Source organism: Mustela nivalis, assembly GCF_964662115.1.
Source record: "Mustela nivalis genome assembly, chromosome: 12".
NCBI lineage: Eukaryota > Metazoa > Chordata > Mammalia > Carnivora > Mustelidae > Mustela > Mustela nivalis.
The window spans coordinates 101,785,458-101,809,933 of record NC_139031.1 but is presented as its reverse complement, the minus strand read 5'-3'; the positions used below and the strand labels follow the sequence as shown (position 1 = coordinate 101,809,933).

The 24,476-nt window shown below is 41.5% G+C and overlaps 1 protein-coding gene across 14 annotated transcripts in view; it reads left to right on the top strand.

The window, feature by feature from the left end:
• SUGCT (succinyl-CoA:glutarate-CoA transferase) overlaps nt 1-24,476 on the top strand; it is an 808,589-nt gene that overhangs the window by 544,255 nt on the left and 239,858 nt on the right. For 4 of the 14 annotated variants that reach the window (XM_082692674.1, XM_082692669.1, XM_082692655.1 and 1 more), the window contains one exon: nt 20,318-20,792. The exons of 8 other annotated variants lie outside the window; for them this stretch is intronic. In XM_082692674.1, coding sequence (XP_082548800.1) covers nt 20,318-20,391 — 74 coding nt within the window. In that variant the 3' untranslated portion in view covers nt 20,392-20,792. Of the gene's footprint in view, nt 1-17,883; nt 17,998-20,317; nt 20,793-24,476 lie in introns of those variants that run through there. 2 more of the 14 variants (XM_082692662.1, XM_082692663.1) reach the window with 2 other exon arrangements.

The window sequence follows — 24,476 nt, the reverse complement described above, 5'->3', positions numbered from 1 at the left end:
TTATCACTGAATCATTCTCGCTTTGGACTCACCACCTACCTGGATCGTGAAAAAAAGAAGGATTTTTTTCTTTTTTTTTGGTTAGACATTTGGAAAAAGAATGTTTTCCATACACTTCATATTGTATAGAAGAAATAGCTTTAAATATCTTACCTCGATGCCATCTGCCATGACTTTGTGATGACACTGTCCCCCTCCACATGGCGGCTGGTGAAAATGGGCTCCTCAAAGAGGTGAAGTTATTCGGCCTAGGTCATAATGCTGCAATGATGGATCTGTACGGTGCGAAAGGCTGCATTCTTTCCATTCCCCCGTTCCCTCTGTGGACGCTTCAGGAAATGTATTGTGCTGCTTTGATTTCTGCTATAATATGATGAGTGTTAATGCCTTGGGCAGAGAAGCAAATGGCGTAAAACCGGCGAACCTTGAAAGGCATTTCATAGAAAGCTGGGAGTGGTTCATTGGCAAGTTGAAGTTAGTAAGACTGACAACACATTAGAGACAGAGGACGAGGACTCATATGACTTCTTGGACAGAGACTCGGAAAAGGAGAAACTTCAGGAACTTTCAACAGTTGCCTTTATGTTGTGTATCTCCATGAGCTACTAGATACACTCCTTCCTTTTGCTTCCCCCCCCCTTTCTGCCATGGAAAAGAAGAGTACAGTGAATTTTTGATGTAACCTGAGGAACTAGCTAGAACTAGCTAGAGCTAGCACCAGGATCACTCAGCAGACATAACTTATTAAGACTGAAATGTGGTAACCAAAATATGGAGATGGTGTTTGCTAACAAAGTTCAAAACATAACAGAGCCTAGGGACACCTTGGTGGTTCAGTTGGTGAAGCATCTGCCTTCAGCTCAGATCATGACCTCAAGGTCCTGGGATTGAGCCCCATGTAGGGCTCCCTGTTCAGCAGGAATCCTGCTTCTCCCTCTGCCTCTGTCCCTCTCTGCTGCTGGTGCTCTCTCTTTCTCAAATAAAATCTTAAAAATGTGTGTGTGTGTGTGTGTGTGTGTGTGTGTAAAACATAGCCTATTCACACCCATGAGCTGGGTAGGATTTAAAATTTGTACCAGTAGTTGGTAGCTTATGATCTTAAATTTAGTTGCTTAAACAATTTATATTCATCAAAAGCAATTACTGGTACCTTTCCCCCGCCTGAAGTTGATGGAAAAAAGTGCCCTAAATAGGACAAATAATTGGAAGGAAAATCATCTTAAAATAACACTAAATCTTGGACATGTTGAAGGGCAAATACTCACATTCCCATGTAGTGTGAAATCTTCATTTTATTCAGAACATGACTGACATGTTTATAAGCTAAGGTTCTTTTTAGACCCGAGAATCCTGCAGATGTCTCATCTGGGAGGACTTATGGGCCGTGTGACTTACTTTATTGTTATTGTTAATAATAAAACAAACGGTTTAATTTAGAAACCATTTCTTATCCTTTTCATTGCTTTTTGCACATTTTCTTTGTAGCTTTCAAAAGATCCTTTGTATTTTAATAGTTTACTCACTCCTTCCAATAAAAATAACTAAAAAATAAAACTACAATAGGCATTGGGAGTACACCAAGTCCTTGGAAGACACGTTGGTACCACCAATATTAAAAGGAACGCAGAGGCACGGAGAAAATTCTAGAACTGCTTTAGCGAAGATATAGGGAACATTTTGATAATGTGGCATGCTGCTACTGCCCTGTAAATCTTCGGACATCATTTAGGAAATTGGAGTCTTTCAAACACGGACAAATTATTCTAAGTTGAATACCCAGGAGGTCAAAGGAGAACGCTTACAGGCCCTATGAGCCAGCCAAGAAGACATGAAGCTTCAGCTCATGAACAGGCCCCACACTGACCGGTTTGACTTCACAGAGCTTTTATGTGGACGTATGTTTCATTGCACGCCGGAAGTCCAAGGGTCAGGGTTGAATGAAGATCTCTCAGTTGCTCCACTGAAGTGCTAAAGTGTCCCTTTGCCTCTTGTTTTCCCATCTTCCACATCACTTATTTTTCCTATTACCTCCGTTTAGGGGCTTCTATTCCAGTGCATTTTTTAAAAAAGATTTTATTTATTTATTTGACACACAGAGATCACAAGTAGGCAGAGAGGCAGGCAGAGGGGGTGGGGGAAGCAGGCTCCCTGCTGAGCAGAGAGCCCTATGCAGGACTCGATCCCAGGATTCTGAGATCATGACCTGAGCCGAGGGCAGAGGCTTAACCCACCGAACCACCCAGGCGCCCTATTCCAGTGCATTTAACACATCAGTGAAAGTCTGAGTAATTTTCATAGAAGGCTGTCACATGTTACTACATTCTGTTATTTAGAGCCAAGTGATTTCAATCACTACTGATAATTAGGTTATAAGATTCATGAGGTCAGGGATCGTGCCTCTTTTCTCTTGGTCTGTATTGCCAATGAAATTATGAATGAAGTCCAGCCGAGTGCCTGTACCAGTGGATGTTGAGTGGCTATCCCATAACTGGATGAAATAATGTTATCTGTATCTGGGTAGAAACACTGAAGCACATAAACTTCTGAGACTCTGAGATTAAGCAGCAGGGAGGTGGAAGATGAGGAACTTCTATTTCGTAGATTTTTGCCATTCTAATCAAATTTTGTTTTCCTTCAGACTTTGCTTCCTTTAAAAGGAAATTCTTAACTGCCAAAAATCTGATTGTTGATAACTAGATTAATTTTTCCAGTGTTTTAATCAAACAACGGGAGCCAGTCTGGGCAGGCTTTTTTAGTGAAAGTTCTTACAGGTCTAACTGTGCTTGTGATTGTGCCATGTCAGGTTCCAATAGATTTTTCTAGAATCTTTCAAACCGGATGCAGAGACTTTCAACATCTATGAACAATGTGCATTTTATTCATTGAAACTAAATCAACAGGAAGACCTATTTCACTAAAATATCATTCAATTTATTGTAACAACTGTGATCTACTTTACAAGCTTGGGGTACAAATAAGGTCATGTGGTAGTCATCAGTGCTGTTTACCAAATATTTCCAGCTTTCTGCCTTCTGGCAACATGGTAAGACTGCACTTCTTGGCTCTCTGACAGCGAGATGGGCCTGTGTGACTCGATCTGGCCAATGTGTTGTGAACAGAGAGTGTATGTCATTTCCAAGCCAAAGCATTTAGCATCAGGCCTGAGACCCTACACAGGGTGTGGTGGACTGATGAATGCTTGAGATGGCAGCTTCTCCTCAGCCTGGGTCCCTGAGTGATTAAAAGGAGCAGAGTCTACTACTGACCCAAAGTAATTATGTAGCATTGGATAAAAAGGAGCCTTTGTTGTTTTAAACCATTGGGATTTGGGATTGTTCCTGTAGCATCACCTAGCCTATCCTGATGGACACAGATAATATTTCTCTTCTTTTTCCAGCTACCCTTTGGGACGTTCCAAGACTATCATCTGCCTTCTCCATCAATTTGTGCCCACCTTATTTTACCCAAAAAGGTCATCCAAAGGACTTTAAAGTCTTATTAGTCCACTGCTGCCTTTTCTGCATGTCTGCCTGTAGTGTGCCCACAGTGTACCACAAAGTCACTTTTTTGTTCTCTAGGGTGATCATATTCTTGCTGGTCCAGATCTCCACGTAGGTCCAAGGGATGCCACATGCCAAGACATTAGCTGCTCTGATCCCCATCGCCATCCCAAGCTGTCACCCAAGTAGAGTGGTGTGAAAGGAGAAGCGGTCCACAGCTCGCTATCCGGAACCACCCCTCGCTCCTAGGTATGGGGCAGAGCTGGGCTCTCTCCAGACCTGAGCCCTTGATGCTCTAGACTGTCAGTAGATGATAGTTAGAGGCATAACTCTCCAGGGAGATTCCAGTCATCTTGGCCACCATTGTAGAGCAAATCAATGCCTTGATCCTTGCGTGGCAAGACGCACACATACACAATGAATTCAAGTAGACATCAGGCTCTGTAATTATTATAGAGCCAGAAACTCTGGTGAAGGGTGATTGGAGTGAGGTCTCATAGAAGTGGTCATTAATTTGAGTCTCAAAGTGTATGATTTTTTTCCTGATAGAAAACTGCAGAAAGGCCCCATGGCCAGAGCATCTGTTTAGATAGACAGGAAAATGCTACGGGAATGGTGAATCCCAGGTGGCTGGAGCAGGTATGGATCTCATGAGAAATATATCTGAAAGGAGTTTCTTGGGACACGTAACAAGTGAGAAAAAACTGTAGGATATGGCTTGGAAAATCACATGGAAAAGCAGGTGATGGAAGATGGTAACTTCGACTAGTGAATGATGCCGCCATCCCAAACATGGTGATCTTTGTAAACAGGCTGCCGATTTCCACACTTCTCACATGGGATGCATGACTTCTAGAATCCAGAGTGTTCTCTTTCAACCAACTCGGAAAGAGAGCACACTGGATTTTCAACATACTGACAAAGGAATAGCGATTCCTAAAAAGATTGTCTCCATCACCTCCAAAACCATAGATCTGTTTTTTCTATCCACAATTCTGAACATATTGGTGGCGGCAGAGATGGACTTGTGAGCGAAGCCGAAATGTGGTTCAAGGTCCTCCTCCCTTCCCTCTGAATAAAACGTTGTCTCTCGTTTCTGCGGCTTATTTCCGAAGCCGCAGGAAGCAGCGATGCTTTGTGGTCAGATGCAAGAAGGGGAGGTTGAAACCAATCCTTTCGGGGAAGCCTCAGAAGCTGGTGCTTGAGCTGGGCTTGCCATGTTGTCCTTGTGTGGGGGGGTCATTTCGAGAAGGTTGCGGGTGGCTTGTGCTTTCCCATTAATTAGGAAATTAGATTGTCGACTATAAATTGGAGGGTTCGGAATGTCTTTATTTAAAGTGGAGGAAATGAAGCGTGGGAGGATAGATGATAGCTAATGGCTTTTTGCACCAAATTGCCGTGGTTTACTTGCCTTTGCTTTGGGGTTACATTAACATCGGCACCAAAGCTGGTCCCTCGGGAGGTTGTTCAGCCCTCCTCTGGAGGGGTTTGTTTTACGAGATTTCCTGTGTGGCCGCGATTCTGAGTCATCTGAGTAAAGTTATTGATTACAATGCTTTTTTTTTTTTTTTTTTTTAATATTCCCCCCTCAAACTGCCTATCGGATTTTCTTAAGAATCTCTTACTCTTTCTAGAAACAAGCTTTAAATCCACTGTATTTTTGTTTTTTTGTTTTTTGTTTTTTGTTTTGAATTTCTAAACCAAGTTTCCCTAGGCTTACCAGCTTGTGGATAATACACAAAAAACTGAAATACCATGTCCACTCACTAGCATAATTCGTAGTTTCTAGTCGCCCTCTTCATTTTTCTCCACTTCAGCTGCAGAGGCCCTTGCTGGTCTCCAAACACCAGGGTGAGTTAGGGGTAACGGCTTATGTGGCCACCAGGAATCTAGGCTCTAGGAATCCTGGAATCTGCAGGAAAAGAGCAGGCAGCAGGGCTGTTCAAACTCAGCGTGTCCCTGTGGTGCTGGGGTCCCTGTGTATCTCACGGTGGGGAAACCATACTGGGTTCTGTCATGGTCTCTTCCGGGAAGTGCACACAAAATCATTTTACCATTCATTTTCAAGAACCTGTCCTCCAAACAAATAAAAGTAAAAAATTCCAACAATGAAAGCCAGAGTTTTTAGCCACCCACTGGTTAGGTGTGTGCAAACTCCCATCTGGATTCAAGCTGGATTCCGCGCATCTAAAAGTTACCTGGTGCAAGTCTTTTTTTAACCAAACCAAAGAGGACATGCTGAAGAATGTCTTCACCAGAATCCAGCCTGTCTTTGTTGCTGGATGAAGGGGTTATCATTTGCAGGGTTTCATCCAAGGTATTAATTTTAATGTTACAAGCTTTATCATGGAACCTCTGTGTATCAGCCTACTCTCCAGAGCTTTTATAGAAGTTTAGGGAATGAAGTCCTGTTCCTTTCCTTTGAAAGGAACAATTTGAATCATTTGAAACAATCCCTGTTCCTTTCATTCTGGTAGGAGACACAGGATGCTTGGTGCTTGACTTCCTATGTGATTTGAAAAATCAAGCTTCAGGGGCGTCTGGGTGGCTCAGTTTTTAAGTGTCCCATTCTTCATCTCAGCTCAGGTCTTGATCTCAGGGTTCGTTTATTTGTTTTAAGATTTTTTTTTTTTATTTATTTGACAGACAGAGAGAGATCACAAGTAGGCAGAGAGGCAGCAGATAGAGAAGAGGAAGCAGGCTTCCCTGCTGAACAGAGAGTTCAATGCGGGGCTCGATTCCAGGACCCTGAGATCATGATCTGACCCGAAGGCAGAGGCTTAACCCCCTGAACCACCCAGACGCCCCTTGATCTCAGGGTTTTGAGTTCAAGCCCTGTTGGACTCCATGCCCAGCATGGAGGCTACTTTAAAAAAAAAAAATCAAGCATCAAATACTTTGGGGAAAAGTGGAATTGGTTAAAATCAAAGTAAATTGCTTTTCTTTTCTTGATCATGGGGACATACCATTCAGAATTTCTAAAGAGTTAAGGCAGAGATGTTTTTCCTAACTTGTGGATTAGATTCAACTGATGGGCATTCGTTGTGTTTAGTAAAGGAGGTAGATATACCCATGGGCTGAGCATGGGACACAGGATTTTCTAATTGAAGACAGCTTCGTTTTGTTTTGAAACCATCTTTCTTTGCTGTTATGGGTGGTGTTCAACTACATTTGTTGGTACCTGTGTTCTATATCCTGTTCCAATATTTTTCTGGAACATGGACCTCTGTCATTCTAATAGCAACATACATGCACATCTCTGAATCTGGTGTCCATTCCAGAAAGAAGGAGGAGAAGGGGACTATGTTTTTCAGGTCCCAGGTTTCCAAGAAACACAGAACTGCTCAGGTTAGAGGGAAAACAAACAGATCCCCGCCTAGATGGTACAAAAGGAAACAAATAGCTTCCAGGTAATAATGGTACAAGTGAGAAACATGCAGTGTGTGGTATCTGAATGTACATGCTGGATATTCCTTGTTATTTGAGTTTATCTTCTGTCCTGTTGTGTTCATGTGACGCTCCTGGCCCATCTGATCAGGAACCAAAGGGAGAGATCATGGGCCTGCAGATCCCAGCCTCCCCTTAGGTTCCGAACCACCTGGCATACTTTGCCACAAAACCACGTAAAGGATTTCGGTGATAAACTAATATCCCTGAGAAAAAATTTCTGAAGCTTTCGAGTGTGTCAGCGGAAACAATTATGTGAACCACACAGTATCCTGGCTTCGCGTTGTGGTTCATTAACACGAAATTCCATGATGTGGACAATCACAGTATCTCTCTCTTCCCGCTTCCGGCGCTGGATGATAGCGGCTCTGCTGTAGAAGCCCACGCCGAGAAAATATCACACAAAATCAGATCTAAACGTTCCAGTGGCCAAATTCAATGTGTATTGGAAAATCCAGAATTGCCCTCTGCCTGGAAGTTTTCGTTTTAAAGCTTCTAGCATATCTAATTAGAAATAGTTCCTTTGGCCTTTTGTAGACATATGATTTCAATTTTGCATGGAAACGAAAATGTTAATTTATGTCATTATTTTAAAGGCCTCTACATGTAACAATTCTTAGGATTTCAAACGTGGTTCGTACTAACTAATCTCAGCTCGACTGTGCCGAGTGGAATAGAATTCCTTTGTTCCCTAATCCTGTCTGCTATACCACAGGGTCAGACTGTAGGTCTAGCCTCTAGCTACGGTTCTGTGCTGACTCCGGGCTTGGGGACAAACAGACAAACCAACCCAAAAAGTAGAGTTACCGAAGCAGTGGGAAGTCTTCTCACCCGCGTGAGAACATACTAGAACCAATAACCTTCCTTTCTGACCTCTTCAGTTCTTTTTGTCATCTACGTCAATTACTTCTGGGTGCACTCTGCCCCCCTTCTAGGGATTAGCAACCGCATACTAGCCATTATTGATAGTAGCCCCATCATCCTTTTTGACAGAACTGATGTCCTTAGAATTTGCCCACTCGCTTCCTGAAAATGACAGGGATCTCCCCAAGGCCCTGGGTGGCTGCTTCTCTCCCACTTGCAGGAATGGTGGGATTGTGGAGCAGTTGGGCTGGCATAGCCATTTTAAGCATAAATGGGTCTTGGGGAACAAAAGATTCTCATCTGAGTTTGGGAATATAAATTTTAAGAAGAAATAGGTACATTTTTCACTTACAGTCATTCTCTAGTTTGGTGTTCACTTTTTTTTTTTTTTTTTTAAATATCCAGCCTTTGCTTGTAGGAGAAATACAAGTTAAGAATATAGGAAAAAAATATTGATTTAAATTTGATTTTTCTAAATTCAAACTAAATGCCCTTACTTGGAGAATTGGGTGTTAGAGACTAAGAGGCCTTAGATACTTAGGAATGCATACAAATGCACCAAAAGTGCTTTCGTTGGTATGTTTATTTGCTTTAAGATACTCCATAAAAAAAAGTGTTTTCCTCTCTACTTGATGTGAAGGAGTCTATGAGTTTCTGGAAGACAGAGATTGCATTCTATTAATCTCAGAGTTCCCAGCAGAGTCCAGCATGGTGGTTTAACCTACTAGCAACTCTGTAAGTATTTGTGAAATTAAACGAAGCTCCTGTCTAATAAATACTACTTTTCTAACTGGAAAGTAGTGTTGCAAGGTAGGTCACTTGAGATTTTATTCTGAGTTCAGCTGGCTCTAGGCCTTGTGGTCTGCAAAAACGGGGCCCCAGGTCTAGGATAGGCTAGAAATGGAAGACTCTCCCCATTCTTACTGGGTATGTCCCGGTTTTTGGAAATAAATGCATGCTCTTGCTAGGCCTCATCGGAATTAGCAAGCATGAAATTTAATTGAACATTTCGTATTTGATATGCATAACCTCAGCCCACTGTCTTCTATTTCTAGAGTGATCTTCCCAACATGCAAATCTAACCATGGCACTCCCTGCAGAAACCTCTGCAGTGGTTTCTTCTGGCATCGGGATAAAACCGTACCCCATAGTACGACTTGCCATGAGCTACAACAAGCTTGTCTTTCACTTCTCCTCGGCTTTGCACTCTGTTCCCGGTCAGGAGCGCCTGTGGGCTTCCAATAGTCATTCCCCATCCTGCTTCCTGAGCCAGGTGCAAGGGGTAAAATTCTCTGTAGACCTCTCATGACTGCCTGAAGTGTATTTTGAAGGAAAAAGACAATTTTTTGAAGACTCTTTCTGCGTATTAACAAGAGGCCCTTGCTATGTGCTCCCTCCCAGCCAGGTTTTGGTGTTAACAGAGCAGACAAACCATCTCCCCATAAGGACTGAGATGTCCCTTTGTTCTCCTCAATGGAATCACTGTGGGGTTCCTTGTGAGTTCCTTGAAATCTGTTCAGTTTATTTATTTAAAGATTTATTTATTTATTTGACAGAGAGAGATCACAAGTAGGCAGAGAGGCAGGCAGAGAGAGAGGAGAGGAAGCAGGCTCCCTGCTGAGCAGAGAGCCCATGTGGGGCTTAATCCCAGGATCCTGGGATCATGACCTGAGCCAAAGGCAGAGGCTTTAACCCACTGAGCCACCCAGGTGCCCTGTTCAGTTTCTGGTTTTTTTTTTTTTTTTTTTAAATTATTTATTTATTTATTTATAGTTTGCATTTTAAAGATTTTTTATGCATTTATTTGACAGAGAGAAATCACAAGTAGATGGAGAGGCAGGCAGAGAAAGAGAGAGGGAAGCAGGCTCCCTGCTGAGCAGAGAGCCCCATGTGGGACTCGATCCCAGGACCCTGAGATCATGACCTGAGCCGAAGGCAGTGGCTTAACCCACTGAGCCACCCAGGCGCCCCTAGTTTTTATTTTTTTAAAAGATTTTATTTATTCATTTGACAGAGAGAGAGAGAGAGATCAGAAGCAGACAGAGAGAGAGGGAGAAACAGCCTCCCTGCATAGCAGAGAGACTGATGTGGGGCTTGATCCCAAGACCCTGAGACCATGACCTGCGCTGAAGGCACAGGCCTAACCCTTTGAGCCACCCAGGTGCCCCTGTTCAGTTTATTTTTTATCTTGCCTTTCTAGACCAGCGCCCTTACTCTTAACGACGGAAGCATCTGTCTCTAGAATCTGAGAGTATATGATATTTTTTCTCCTCTTCTACTAGTTAAGCCTCTTAAAAGGTGACTCCCTATTTAGGGAAAGGAGTTTACCCCTGTCTCAGCCTTTTACTAGCCTGATGACCTACGTGTTGCCCTTCTGATGCCTCAGCCATCTAAACCAAATCGCCAAGAGCAGAAAATACTTTTTTCAAGTTGGGGGGGGGGCAATTTAAAAACCGCCTCTCTGTTCCCTTTCTCACCCTTAGCAGGTAGGAATCAGAGTGTGTGCTACAACCAGCCAAGGATGCTTTTCTGTAGCTGTCCTGCTAAGGAAGAGTGAGTTAAAGTCTTCTTTTCCAAGAAGTCCTCACACTCCTAAGTGAACAGCCTCCCCTTTGCCCTCTCCCGTTTGCTCCAAACCCGGTGTGCCTGAGAGCTGCAAGATCACTGACACCTCATTGTGAGTGGGGAGAAGAGAACAGAGCGCCAGGGAGCAGGCAAGGACAGGAGGTCAGGGCACTGACCCGGATTTGGAGGCTTGGGTTTATGGAACAACATCACCCTGGTTCTACCGGGCTGGCGAGGTGTTGGGGGCCGTGCGCCCTCTGCTGGGCAGAGCAACACATGCGGCTGCCCACCTGGCAGGAGAATTTCACGCTTTTGCTAACACTGGGGGCAGATTTTCTTCTCAGAGGGGATGCTTTGCTGGTGCAAGATGATGGTCCTGAAAACAGAGACTGGAGTTTTTAAGGGGTAATTTTAAGTCTAATCTGAGCCAACAAACAAAAACTTATTTTATGTTCCCCCCTGGTCAACTTCGTACTCACCCATTTCCTCCCTGTGCTGAATGTGGCTTTAATCATGTTGTAATGGCATTGAGTTCAATGGCACAGTACATCAAAGTGTGTCTTTGTGCTCAGAGTAAATAGAATCACGGGAAGAATAACTTACATTTTCTGCTTAGCATGTCATACTAGGGGGAGAGTGGTACATTTTGGCCCATATGAATGCTTTCCCTTATGTTTAACTTAGCTCTTTCTAAACATTAATATTCCAGTATCAGGGCCTAAAATTGTATTTGAGTTCTGTGCATTCTTTTTTTTAAAGATTTTATTTATTTATGTGACAGAGAGATCACAGGTAGGCAGAGAGGCGGGGGGGGGGGAGCAGGCTCCCTGCTGAGCAGAGAGCCTCATGGGGGGCTCGATCCCAGGACTCCGAGATCATGACCTAAGCTGAAGGCAGAGACTTAACCCACTGAGCCACCCAGGCACACACACCATGCATGATTTCTTGAGTCATTTAACAAACATGAACGGGCACTCACTCTATAGCAGGCAATCTGCTGGCAGGTGTTGAGCACTAGGAGAGAAAGAAAAAACACCAAAGACTTTCAAGATGCGTGGTCTACAAGGGGGGCTTTTACACTTGCAGCATAAATAGGTCTTAAGAAAGAAAGGGCTCCAGCACGCTGAGCAGATTGGATCGTACAGCCGGCGATGGGGACACATGGAAAGTTTATAACAAGGAGGCAGAAAGAATGCTTTTCATTGTGGAACTATCTCAGGAAGGTAGAGCATGGATAGAGGGTGGGGAAACATTAGATTATCAACAGGAGGCTATTTAAGAAACCGTGGGAGTATACAAGAAAAACAAATGAGAGTGGAGCTCATGGGAAAAGGTTTCACCAGACTTTGCTTAACAGTTGGACCCGGGTGAGGAAGATGGAGGAAAGAAGGCAGCTAGGCTGGTGGATGATACCCGGCTGGGCAGAAAACGATTTGGTGGAACCGGAGTGAGCCGTTCAACTTGGGGCATGTTGAATTTGAGGTGACCGCCTGTAAGGGTATGGCCTGAGTAGCCGGAAAGAGAGGGGAATGTGGCTCACCCAGGTAGTGGGAATCAGTGTGAGTGTCCAAGAAGTCTGTGTAGACGGGGAGAGAAGCAAAACTGAAATGTCTCACACGCCTCTTTCACTTAATCGAGTTAGGTAACAATTTCATTACCTGCTTTTTATATATTTTTTTAAGATTTTATTCATTTATTTGACAGACAGAGATCACAAGAAGGCAGAGAGGCAGGCAGAGAGAGAGGGGGAAGCAGGCTCCCCGCTGAGCAGAGATTCCCTATGCGGGGCTCTATCCCTGGACCCTGGGATCATGACCTGAGCCAAAGGCAGAGGCTTTAACCCACTGAGCCACCCAGGCACCGCTATTACCTGCTTTTTAAATATTAAATGTTGTCGAGCATGTGCATTTGAGTCACATTTTATTTTGATGAGAAACCTATTTAAAGTAAGTTTTAAAAAAATTGTGCCCCTACGTGATTGAGTCCTCATTATGGAGCCCCGGAGCTTTCGCATCTAATGCATGTTCTCAAAAAGTCATATTAAATCAGAAATGACTTAAATCTTGATGAACTTGATCTGTGCAAGTTAAAGCTGGGATTAAGTTATGTATGTGATAAAGCATCAAAGATTCAATTCTTTTCGGGTGGGCTTTGCAGTGGGAAGATGGAAAAAGATCTAATTTGTTCTGATCTCGGGGGATCAACATTCATTTCAATCTCTATTCATATGCATAACTAGTTCTGAAAAATGGCTAGAATTCTAACCTCTTAGTGAGGAGGGAAGGAATTTAGAGATCATGTGGTAAAATCTTATATTTTATAGACGAGGAAACGGAACAGTGAATTTAAGAAGCACTGCAGCTGCATCTTCTGTCTCTTTGGGTGAGTCATAATTCACCTGGTCTCATTAAAGGCTCTGAGAAGTTCTGCAGGAAAGAAAATACTGATTTTGTTTAACTTATTTTTTCCAGTCTTATTTGATGACCAATATTTCCCAGAGTTTGAACACTGGTTCTTAGAAGTTTTCCTTTATAATTAAATGGGTCAATGTAATATATCCAACCACTAGCCCCAAAGCTCAGTTTTATGTAGCAGACATTTATTTATTCCTTAATATTTTGGGGCACTGTATTAGGTACTCAGGGCCCAATGATTATTAATAAAGTAACAATAATAAATAACGATAATAACTGTAGTTAAACTTGTTAGTACTCACCAGGTGCCGGTAGATTTGCTAAGTATTTTACAGATACCATCTCATTTAATCCTCCCAACCCTGTGAAAGAAGAAGGTAAAGGGATTTTCCTAGAATCGTGGACCTAGTGAATGACAGAATTGGTATTCCAATGTAGTTTCCATCTGATCCCACCGCTTACAGTCTTAACTATCATAGTTTTTGGAGAATTTTCAGACTAAATGGTGTCTCTAAGCATTCCCAAGATCTGCTTCAGGTATTCGGGCTTGAGCTTCTCCAAACTGTGACGTCTAGTGGGAACCCCTGACATCGCCTTGACAGTACTCTTGACAAGTCTATGTTTACCTACCAGGGTAGCCTCTTTCTGCGTCTGAAACTCTGGGTATCAAACGGCCCTTTTCTTTGTTGGGCTGTAGTATCTGGTTCCTTCTGCATGACATAATGCAACAGATATGAAGTAGATCAGGATATAGCTAATTTACAACTTTCCTGTATGGTTCCTGAATGTCCCTTTTTATATTTTTTTGTTTTGTTTTATTTTAAGTGGGAAAATGAGCACTAGATTTTAAATCTTCTTTATACACTCTAGGCAATACTTAAACATTTAACTCTTAGCAATTTATGTTTTAATGGAATAGGGTTTTCCTTTTGGGTCATTTTCATAGAGTAACTTTGGTTGTCCAAACATACTCTGAAATACATTGGGGATTATGGTTTCAACACATGTAAGCCTAAGGCCAAAGTATGAGTAACACAAGATATTTTGTTACATTTCGTGAACAAACCACTGTTTTGTGGTATAATACAAAACATAGCTAAGTAGTTTAGATCACTATCAGGCATTACAAGGTTAGGTTTTCAATTTATGTGATTACTCAAAGCTCATTAGAAGTATATTCTCTAGCTCCAGGGAACACAGCCTAGAAAATTGTGGTTTCCCCTGTGAAAATGGTATATTTTTAGTCCATTTATTATGTTTTTAGTTTATCTCAATTATATCCCTTTGTACTTCTAGTACAATAGTTGAATTCACAAATGAGCTTACAAAATCTACTTACCAATGAGCCAAACTGGGTAAAAAAAAATAGAAAGAGAAAAATACATTATTTTTATTTATTAACTTAAGCTCTGTCTTCAGAATGTCATGGACTTTCTATCAATGAAACTGCTCTTCCAGATTTCTTGTCTTTAAGATCGTACAGACTGTGATCTAGTAGAGAAGTTCCAAGTTTTAGTTCTGGCTCTCACATGCACTAGAAAGAAAGCTTGACTTTTTATTTTTCAGTTTCCACACTTAGCAAATGGGCCTCCTATCACGTGCCCTCCTATGAGAGAGTTCTTCTGATGTATATTGGGAATAACACGAGTTTCGCAACTGTGTTATGGCGAGAATACTCCTGTTGGCTCTGTGATCTTGAGTGAATTTTTGAATCTCTTTGAGCCTTGGTTTCTTCATTTGAAAACAATGATGGTGGTAGCATCTACCAGATAGGATTATTCTGGGGGATTTAATGAGATAATATACATGTGTACCAGAGACCCGGATGGTATATTTGGGGTAGTTTCCCACTGCGTGTTAAATTACTTCCCTTCTTCCTTCCTGATTTTTGTCTTTTATAAACTTTCTTAGCTTTGGTTTATTTATATATGAGTACTTCTAAAATTGCACTTAAAATCCTTAATAAATCGCATGAGAACAATGGCTGTGGCTTATAATTCTACCTGAGGAATTGGGGCTAATTTGATCCAGCCCTTTTACTGAGCTTTTGCTGTGCATAGTACATAGGACCTGCGAAGGAGACCTGATCTCTTCCTCAATTGCTGGTGAGTCCACATTTCGAAACTGGGAGGCTTGTTGTTTTGCTTTGTTTTTGTTTCACTTTTAGCAAAACCGAGAATGCATTAGTGGGATAGAAGGGCCATCACTTGGTCATAATACATTTCCTTGGATTAAAATAGGAACCTTGACCATCGTTTAAAAACTGAAGTTTGTAGAGACCTTCCTTCTAGAGTCTAGAGGCCTTTCTCCTGGGAAGGGCTGCAGGATATTCCTCTGAAAGAGACACGAGTGAAGGAAACATTTTCCTAGCGTGCATCTGTGAGTTTTTAGTAGATAGACATTCGTTGAAATAGTCTGACCTGTAATTCTGAAGTAATCATTTAAATCTGGCTGCATATCTTCAGTCCCTTTACCTTCATTTTAGAGACCTTTTCTTTATTTGGTCTGACCATCAGGAAACTTAAAATTGAATCTGTGACCCAATTATATTCACCTGTGATCTTTAGCTTGGGTCTTATTTTTCTTGGGCCCGATTTTTAGAATTTGTTTTTTTACTAATTATCTCATAAATGTTGTTGAGGAAGGCATATTAACATAATAAATAGATACATACATAAGGAAAAAAATATCTAGTTCAACATTTTGTTAGAAGAGATCTAGCTCCCCAATGAGCCAGACATTTAACTGTGAATGAGTAAGAAAAACATGGGTCAGCTTACACCTCATCTGGTCCCTTCTGGAAAATACAAACCCCAAATTGAGTATTTGGAAATGGGGCATTCTTAGAAGAGACCAGAAAATCCCCATGATTCTGGACTGCTCTTGGGGTTAGAGTGCAGGTTTGAACAATAATCCTGATTTTTTAACAGCTTGTTATATGTGGCTCTACTTTGCTCCAAGGAGATTTATTCATGCTCATGACTTCAGATTCTAGCCTTGAGCCTCCATGTTGCCCCAAGTCAGTTTACGATTAATTATGGTAATTCTCAAGGCCACGGAATGCAAGTCAGAGTTCCCCTCTGAATCGACACTCATCCTCAGAGCCAGAACCCAGGCTGGGGAGGCTGGGGAGGCTGGGAAAGGAAGTAGACTTTGGGGAAGGACAATCATTTCAGACATTTCTCCTGAGCATGGTTGGTTTCAGCACATGAGGCTCGACTTCCCACTGTGACTAGTACAAGTGGGCACTTTCATGTGTACTTGCTGTACATTTCCTGGCTCTCGCATCCATTTTTATAGTCAGGATACGTAAGACTTAGTAACAAAACTCCAGAATGACCATATTCTTTGAGGTGCAGTTCCTTTTCCAACACAGAAAATGAAAAGGCAATTAGGTCGTGAATCTGTAAACAGTTATTCTCCTGTTCAAGTAGGACAAGCTAACATCAGTAAATTCAGTTATTTTTATTTTTTAGTGTTTTTAAACATGATTTTATTAATTTATTTGACACAGAGAGAGAGAGCACAAACGGGGAGAAGCAGTCTCTCCACTGAGCAGGGAGCCCAATGCGGGCCTCTATCCCAGGACCCTGGGCCAAAGGCAGACGCTTAACTGACCAAGCAACCCAGGTGCCCCCTGTTTTCTTTAGAATGTCATTTATGTCCCCATGCTGTATCCTGATGGTTGGTAATGACTTAAAAATAACACCCTAAGAAGTTTCCTATGTTAGGTTGCCAATGGCGAGATGATCACCAAGAGGACGCCAACATCCTAGGTGTCCTTGTGCAAACTTTAGGAAATGGATTTCTTGGGTCTTCACCTAGAGCGCTGGTTTCGTTGAGCACCCTACATCACAGGTGCTCCAATGTTGCTCTTGGGGCAGTGCTTCTGTGAGGGAAACAAAATTACACGATATACTGAGTTAGGTAGCAGAATTGTATTGCTACTATATGGAGCTGATTTTTTGGATTCTCTGCCCAGCCTTTCTCTAAGTACCTTATCTATATTATTGTGTTTAAGTATCACAGTCCTAGAAGGCAAACATTATTTTTATCTTCATTTTAGAAGTGAGGAAACTGAGTAAAGTAAACACTTGCCCGAGGTCACATAGCTTATAAATAGTAAAGTTCATTTTCTGATCGGATATTTTTATGTTTTTAAAAGACTTTATTTATTATTTATTTATTTATTTTAAAAAATATTTAAATATATAAATACATAAAACATTTATATATTATTTATTTATCTATTATTTATTTTGTGTTTTCTGATCGGATATTTTTATGTTTTTAAAAGACTTTATTTATTTATTCACGAGAGACAGAAAGACAGAGAGAGAGGTGCAAAGGCAGAGAAAGAAGCAGGTTCCCTGCGGAGCGGGGATCCCAATGGGGTGGGAGGGCTCTATCCCATGACCCTGGGTTCATGACCTGAGCTGAAGGCAGAGGCTTTAGGGGACTGGAGCCACCCAGGTGCGGAGGGCTGCTGCTTTTAAACCACTGTCACAGAGCTGACTCCTTAGTCTCTGGTTGTTGTTAATATTTTATACATTTACATTACAGGAAAGTACTGCTGGAACTAGACTAACCCCCCCTTTAAAAATCACATGCCACGGACTTGTAGCAGCATCCCTGTGATGCTGTTAGGGTGATGATTGATGTCATAGTGATGTGTTGCAAAATTTGAGGGAATGTGCATCATGTCTGATAGCTGACATTTGCTGATACACCTTATCAGGCATTGTTCAAAGTTCTCTACCTGCATTAAAACATTTAATCATTAAATATAATGACTACCTACTTTGTAGAATTAAGTATTTTATTTTATTTTATTTATTTATTTTTAAAGATTTTATTTATTTATTTGTCAGAGAGAGAGAGAGCACAGGCAGAGTGGCAGGCAGAGTCAGAGGGAGAGGCAGGCTCCCTGTGGGGCAAGGAGCCCGATGTGGGACTCGATCCCAGGAAGGCAGCTGCTTAACCAACTGAGCCACCCAGGCGTCCCTAGATTTAAGTATTTTAATATTGCAAAGTGTTTGGAATGCATGGCATAGATAAGTGCTCAATAAATTCTAGTTATCCTTACATTACAGATGAAGGACCTGAGGTTATTCACTTGCTCCCAGACACACAGCTGGTTAAGAGGCAGAGCGGGGCTCTGAACTGAGGCTATCATGCTCCAGAGCCCACGCTCAACCACCAGGTGAGCAAGAAAAATCAGGACATCTCTGCATTATACTTTTGTTTTTACCTGCACTGATAGCCAAGCAGAAGTGAAGCTTTTCTTTTACTAATGAGAGGCAGCAAGGTATCAGGAGTCAGAGGACAGGATCTGGAGTCAGCCTGTCTACACGGAAGTGTTTTCTCTATCCCTTGGTAGCTGTGCAACCTTGCGAAGTTGACCTAAACTCTCTGTGCCTTGGGTTTCTTATCTCTACAGTGGGGATAATTCTATCTCACAGGGTGGCCATGAAGATTAAATGAGAAAAACCTATCTAAAGCTCTTACTGTAGTTCCTGGAGTATGGTAGCGTTTGAATCAGATTAGTTAACATTATTACGGTTATTAGAAATGAACTTACACTTGCATTTCACAAGTGTACTTTGAATTTTAAAGCCACAGATTCAATCCTGGGAGCCCAATTCAATGAATACTTTTAGTAAGCTGTCACAGGCTCTGAAAGTCAGAGAGCGGGCTGTTAGAAGAGGGCTGAGGGGAACACCGTGAGTGAGGCTGGAGTAGCCAGTGCGGGGCACGGCCTGAAAATGCCAGAATGATCCACACTGCTACATTGATGTTGGGCACTTAGAAACCGTGTTTGGATAGTTTATTCTTGGATTGTGTGGGGAGTCAGAATTCACTTAGCCTCAGTCATGACTATTTTCCAGAGCTGAGATAGAGGAAGGGGAGAGAGGGACAGTGGGGAGAGACAAAGAGTATATACAATGACTTAGTGACGTAGCTCCTTCCCCACTTTTGATGCATTAAGTATTTTTTAATAATTTTTTAAAATAGAACTTTATATACATTTTTAAAGATTTTATTTATTTATTTGACAGACGGAGATCACAAGTAGGCAGAGAAGCAGGCAGAGAGAGAGGAGGAAGCAGGCTCCCTGCCGAGCAGAAAACCCCATGTGGCGCTCAGTCCCAGGGTCCTGAGCCGAAGGCAGAGGCTTAGCCCACTGAGCCACCCAGGCGCCCCTCGATGCCTTTATTCTTGGGCAGTAAGCCGGGTGGCACAGCCTTCCTGCGACAGTCAACAGCCGCGTTTGTGTTCCCTTCCCGTCTGACTGTGCACCCAGCCTTTCTAAACAGCACAGCAGTGAAGGCTGAAGCTTACACTTTTGATTTCTATTAATTTTTAGGTTGTTCCTGTTGGGTTTTGAAGGTTTTATCTGTGCTTATTCATATGCTCAAGATTGATTGATTGATTGATTGATTGATTTTTTTTTTTTTTTTTTTTTTTACAGTCCTTGTTCTCTGAAAGCCTAAAGTTTCCTTCAGGGACTAGTTCTGGGAAGGGGGAAAATGATAAATAAAGAACCATAAACAAGCCCAAGGCAGTGCTTGTTTCAAAACCCACTGCATTATCCTGTTGACTCTGAGGGATGTTGCTTCATTTTTTCTTGCATTCTTCTCATTTCATTGAGTTCCGCATTCGAGAAGACAACACACTCCCATGTGGCTAACAGCCTGCTTCCCCAGTCGGTTTACAATGGCAGTTCGCAGGATGTTACTAGGTGCTCTGCTGAGAGCATGGGCTGTTGTACATTAGTTTGGGACCCACTGGCTTGCCTGTACAGCACAACTGGGCTTCTTCTCTGCTGGGCTTTCTAGGGACTTTGCCAGCCCAGCATACTCATCAGTCTCTAAGAGGAGATGCTCCTAAAATTTATTTCTCTGTGGCATCTTTATTTCTTGCAGCATTTTAGAGTTGGAGGACCATGTTCTGAGAAACGCTGATTTATATGGCCATCATTTTTATAGGGGATGTTTAGTTAAGGAAAGGTGCCAGAGCTTAACGGTACCTGTGCTATTATTATATTTGAAGCAGTAAAAATGTCCTACCACAGTGTATTAAAAATATGGAAATCTTGAATTCAGAACTCACTGGAATGTTTTCCCCCAATATCAGAAAGAAGAAAAAGAGGAAAATGACAGAGCTCATTTAAAAACTCACTCTGATTCTCTACCAAATCCTGAATCCCCCAGCAAGTTAATCCAGTCAGATTCATAACTACCTGCAGAGTGTCGAGAGACACCTGGGTCTCAGGTACCACAGGCCCCTCAGCCATCAGAGATGTTGTTGCATTTCTTCCTCCTCCTCATCCCTCTTCTACAGATGCAAGACAGTGCAATATAGATTAACCAACCCCTGATCATTTTTTATAAGAGAGATTGAAACAAAAATATTTCTGCACTGCCCCAATGATCCAGGAATCCATTTTTCCAGAATTTGCCAATGCCAGAATCACAAATGGGATGATCTATTGTCATATTTTAATTTATACCCTTTAATTCTTAGGTGGGAAGACATTCGCTGGTTGCTCTCATGAAAATAAGAAGATAATAAGGCAGAAAATCAAAAGGTCTTGGTGACCTTGTTGAGTCCAGATCCCAATAGTCGCAGAGCCTGATACAGAACAGCTACCCGATGCCTGTCTGCGGCACGAACTTCACCTAGCTTTGACTTCCCATCTGTTCAAAGGAAAGGTGGGGGAGAAGACAGGACCTCTGAGGTTCCTTAGGGATGGGAGGGCAGGCTCTGTGGCTCCTAGATTGTTAGGGAACAGGCAAATGTTAACTGGAGCAAATACAAACAGTTTTCTGTTTGCTGTAGATAGTAAGGACAAGTATATGCTTTATTTTAAAAATTTAAAAAATCTTTCTTCCTGCTTCGGCTTTACCCTATTCGTTGTCTGTGAAAACCTTTCAAATGTGAAGCATGAGTCCTCTTCTTTGCACAGAAAGTAAATCAAATTGTTATTGTTGTTGTTGTATACATGAGTCTGCTCTCAGTCTTGAAAGTCACCCACCATTTAAAATGTTTAATACGTCATTAGGACTTAATTAATGCACTTAGTTAACTCTTGGAAACAGGAATAGTTCCTTTCCCTCCAAGGCCTCTTTTGTATACTTTGATTCCGGGATGACTATCTAAAATGTCAAAAATATAATAATACTTACTGAATGCCTACAATGTATCAGACACTACACAATACGTTTACGTATTTATATATATGATCTTCCCCCGCCCCCCAAAGAAACCGAAGAACTAGGTACGATAAAATTAAGAATATCAAAGCTGAGGTTCAGGTGATTTGTGTGAGATCCAAGAACTGGTTAATGAAGGAATCTAGTTATCTTCGGAGAAAAAGAAAAGTATTTTGGGAATAAGTAGTCCATTTCCAGCGTGTGACGGACTATGTAACTGTGGGATTAGTAGGAAGAGGGAAGAACCAGAAGGTGGCAGTGGGCTAAGGGTCCCTGAGCAAGGCTCTTCTGTAGAAGTGGGGTGTGACCCCCTTTTCTACCTTGCGCCCTGAGCAGAGCTTAAACCTTACGAGGCGTTCCATTCCAAATGGTGTGGCCTTGAGGACAGCATATTTATCAGGATATTTATTTGCTTAAGTTTGGTTGTCCTGGCAATGTCTAGATTTTTTCCATTTGCATATAAATGAATCCAGATACTCAATAAAGTTTCCAGTTCACATATGAAAAGGATATCCTTAGTGGATTAAAGGTCAGGAATAGTTATGACTGTTTTTCGTACCAAGCTATAAGGCAAGTGAGTATTATGCCTTTTATTTTTAACTCATACTTCATTTTTCACCTTTGTTTTACTTCTTTTTAATGTCTGAAAAAACATGCCAAAGACATTTGCCTCTACTTCTTACCATTTGGAAGGACTCATTCTAAAGACTGGGGTTATGTCTTTGAAAGGTGGATGAGCACCATTTTAATGTCTAGCTGAACACCTTTGTCATCCAGGGGCTTAATGAATGCTCTTGGATGATCAAGGGTAGATGAAAGCATGGGGAGGCCATCTAGTCCCAGGCTTTGAATAAGATCTCCTCCACGGTTTCTGTTGGGCTTGAAGCTTTATACTTTTATGCTATCTGAAGTTTGCCCATGAAATGCGTGCTTTTGACATATTTTTAAAAGAAGAAGTTTTGATTCTCACAGTAAAAGAGCTCAGAGGTCCAGTAAAGTGCTGATATAAATTTAGCTTGTTGGATTTCTTTTCAAAAAATCATTATTTAATAATAATAGGGAAGAAATAATAGGTCAGTGAATATTGACCTTTTCAAGGAAAAAGGAAACTTAGCTACTTAAAACAAGTCACTGTGGATCCTTACTAAGGATACTGTATATAAAAATAACCCTTAGTGGTGCTGAAGAGTTAAGTTTTCAAATGTGAGAAGATTTAAATCAAAATATCTCAGAAATTTTGTTTACTTTAGACCATTGCCTGTAAGGTGATTCTGAATATTGAAAACCAATAACTACATACATATCTCTAGTGGAAAACAATGACTGTACATTCTTCCTTTCAGTGATAAGCCTCCTGTGCTACTTAAAAAAAAAAAAAAAGCCAAGTAAATTCTTATTTCTTACATTTTACCAATTTTTGAAAATCATGTCATGCTTCAGGTTTTTCATAATTATTCTGTAGATTATCTCAAATAATATTTTTCTTCCTGTTTTTTTCTGCCTTTTATATACTTAAGACAACAAATGTATTTCTACTTTATTATACCTCTGCTCTGTAATCACATTCTGTATTGCTTGTAATCCATTTTGTTCTTTTGCTAGAGCCATTCTTGGAGAGTTCCACTGATTTCCGTGTTTTAATTTTGACCAGTTGTTTTCTAGGCCTGTTGCAAAGCTAACATCCCAAGAATTATTTTCAAAGGACTCTTGAACTGGTTTCAACATTATATGCCACCGAAGTCTTTCCTTTTGGTCTTTTTGTTCCTATTTCGTTAGAGTATTACTTGACATTTCCTCTTAGATGTCTAATAAACATCTCAAACTTAATTGATCTTCCCGCTAGACCTGCTCTACCCAAAGTCTTCTTCCTCTTTCTTGAAGTATGGTGGCTCCATGCTTCCGCTGCCCAGGCCGGAAATCTTGAAACCACACTTGACTCTTTCTCTCACTCTCCAAGTCTAATCCAACAGGAAATGCTTTAGCTTTCCTACCAAAATACTTCAGAATCTAACCAGACCTCTGCTGTGACCAGGGGGATTATTGAAGTGGTAGGCATATGCTCTTTCAGAATTATAATGAGCCAATAACTTCGTAATCATTAACAAGCTGGAGCACTTAGGAAGAGAGGGCTAGCATAGTAATATGTCTTGATTTATTTTGTTTTGAAATCTGCTTCCCTCCCCTCCACACCAAAACAAAAACAAAACAAAAAAACCCTTGGTGGCACTCGGTAGCTATTTTTAAATAAGTTAGGGTCTGTCAAATAGAGATAGTAAGAAGTGATTGTTGAGTTCATGTCATGTATTCATTGTATAGTGATTTACAGTTTATAAAGCACTTTACATCATTATGTCATTGGATCTTCATAGTCTTTCTAGGTAGCTATTTTATCAGTGTTTTGCAGATGGAGAAACTGAGGCTTGGAGTCTAAATGATTTGGTCTCAACCTAATGGGGACGACATCAGAATTGAAGTCTGATTCTTGTGTTTTTAAATCTTACATGCTTTCTGTTGCCATGTCTGTCTTCTGGGAGGCATAATTAGGATCAGTGGTCTGAACTTAGACATCTTCACAAAAGATGGACACCCTTGGAAATGGAGCCATCCAATGCTAAACTGTGTTCCAGAGATGGCGAGTTTTCTCTCTATGGTGGTGGCAGGTGGAGGCAGATCCCCCCCATCCCCCCAACCTCTGCTACCTCCACCACCCCTCCCATTCTGGCCAGGGATACCATGGGAAGCCCACATTGGTTAGGTAGCTTTTGGGGATGCCTTCCACACATCCTTTCAGAGGTGAATTTCTGTTATTTATAAAGGCCTATGAGAATGTTGGCTTCTGTAGGAACCCATATGTTGGAGATACTGCCAGGCTTCTTGTATTCTAATTTTTAAAAAGTATTTAATTTATTTATTTTGAGAAAGAGAGAGAAAGCGAGAGTGAACACGAATGGGGAGAGGGGTAGAGTCAGAGGTAGAGGAAGAAGCAGTTTCCCTACTGAGCAGAAAGCCTGACAACAGGCTTGATCCCAGGACCCCGAATCATGACCTGAGCCAAAGGCAGACACTCAAGTGACTGAACCACCAGATGTCCTTAATGATTGGTTTTAAAGTCAATGTTGGCAACCTACCTTTACTCCAATCAGCTCTCTTCTTCTTGGGCATTGGCACTTATAGACGCCATAGTCTCATCTTTCAGAAAGGAGAGATGCTTTTTTCCCTTTCCTTTCATTAATAGTCATGAGGTAGACCAGTATTGCAGACATTGACTTGATGTGTAACTTTAATAGATGAATTTTAGAGTATTTTGGAGAGTAACAAGTCAAAGATATTTGAATGATTTTAGCCAATGTGGGGTACAGGTGAAAGAGGAGGAGGAAAATCCCCGAGAGTATTGTGACTTGACTTTATTGGATTAAAACATTTGGTTTTGAAGAAAAACAAAATCTTAAATGAAGAAATTGGGCCCTGTG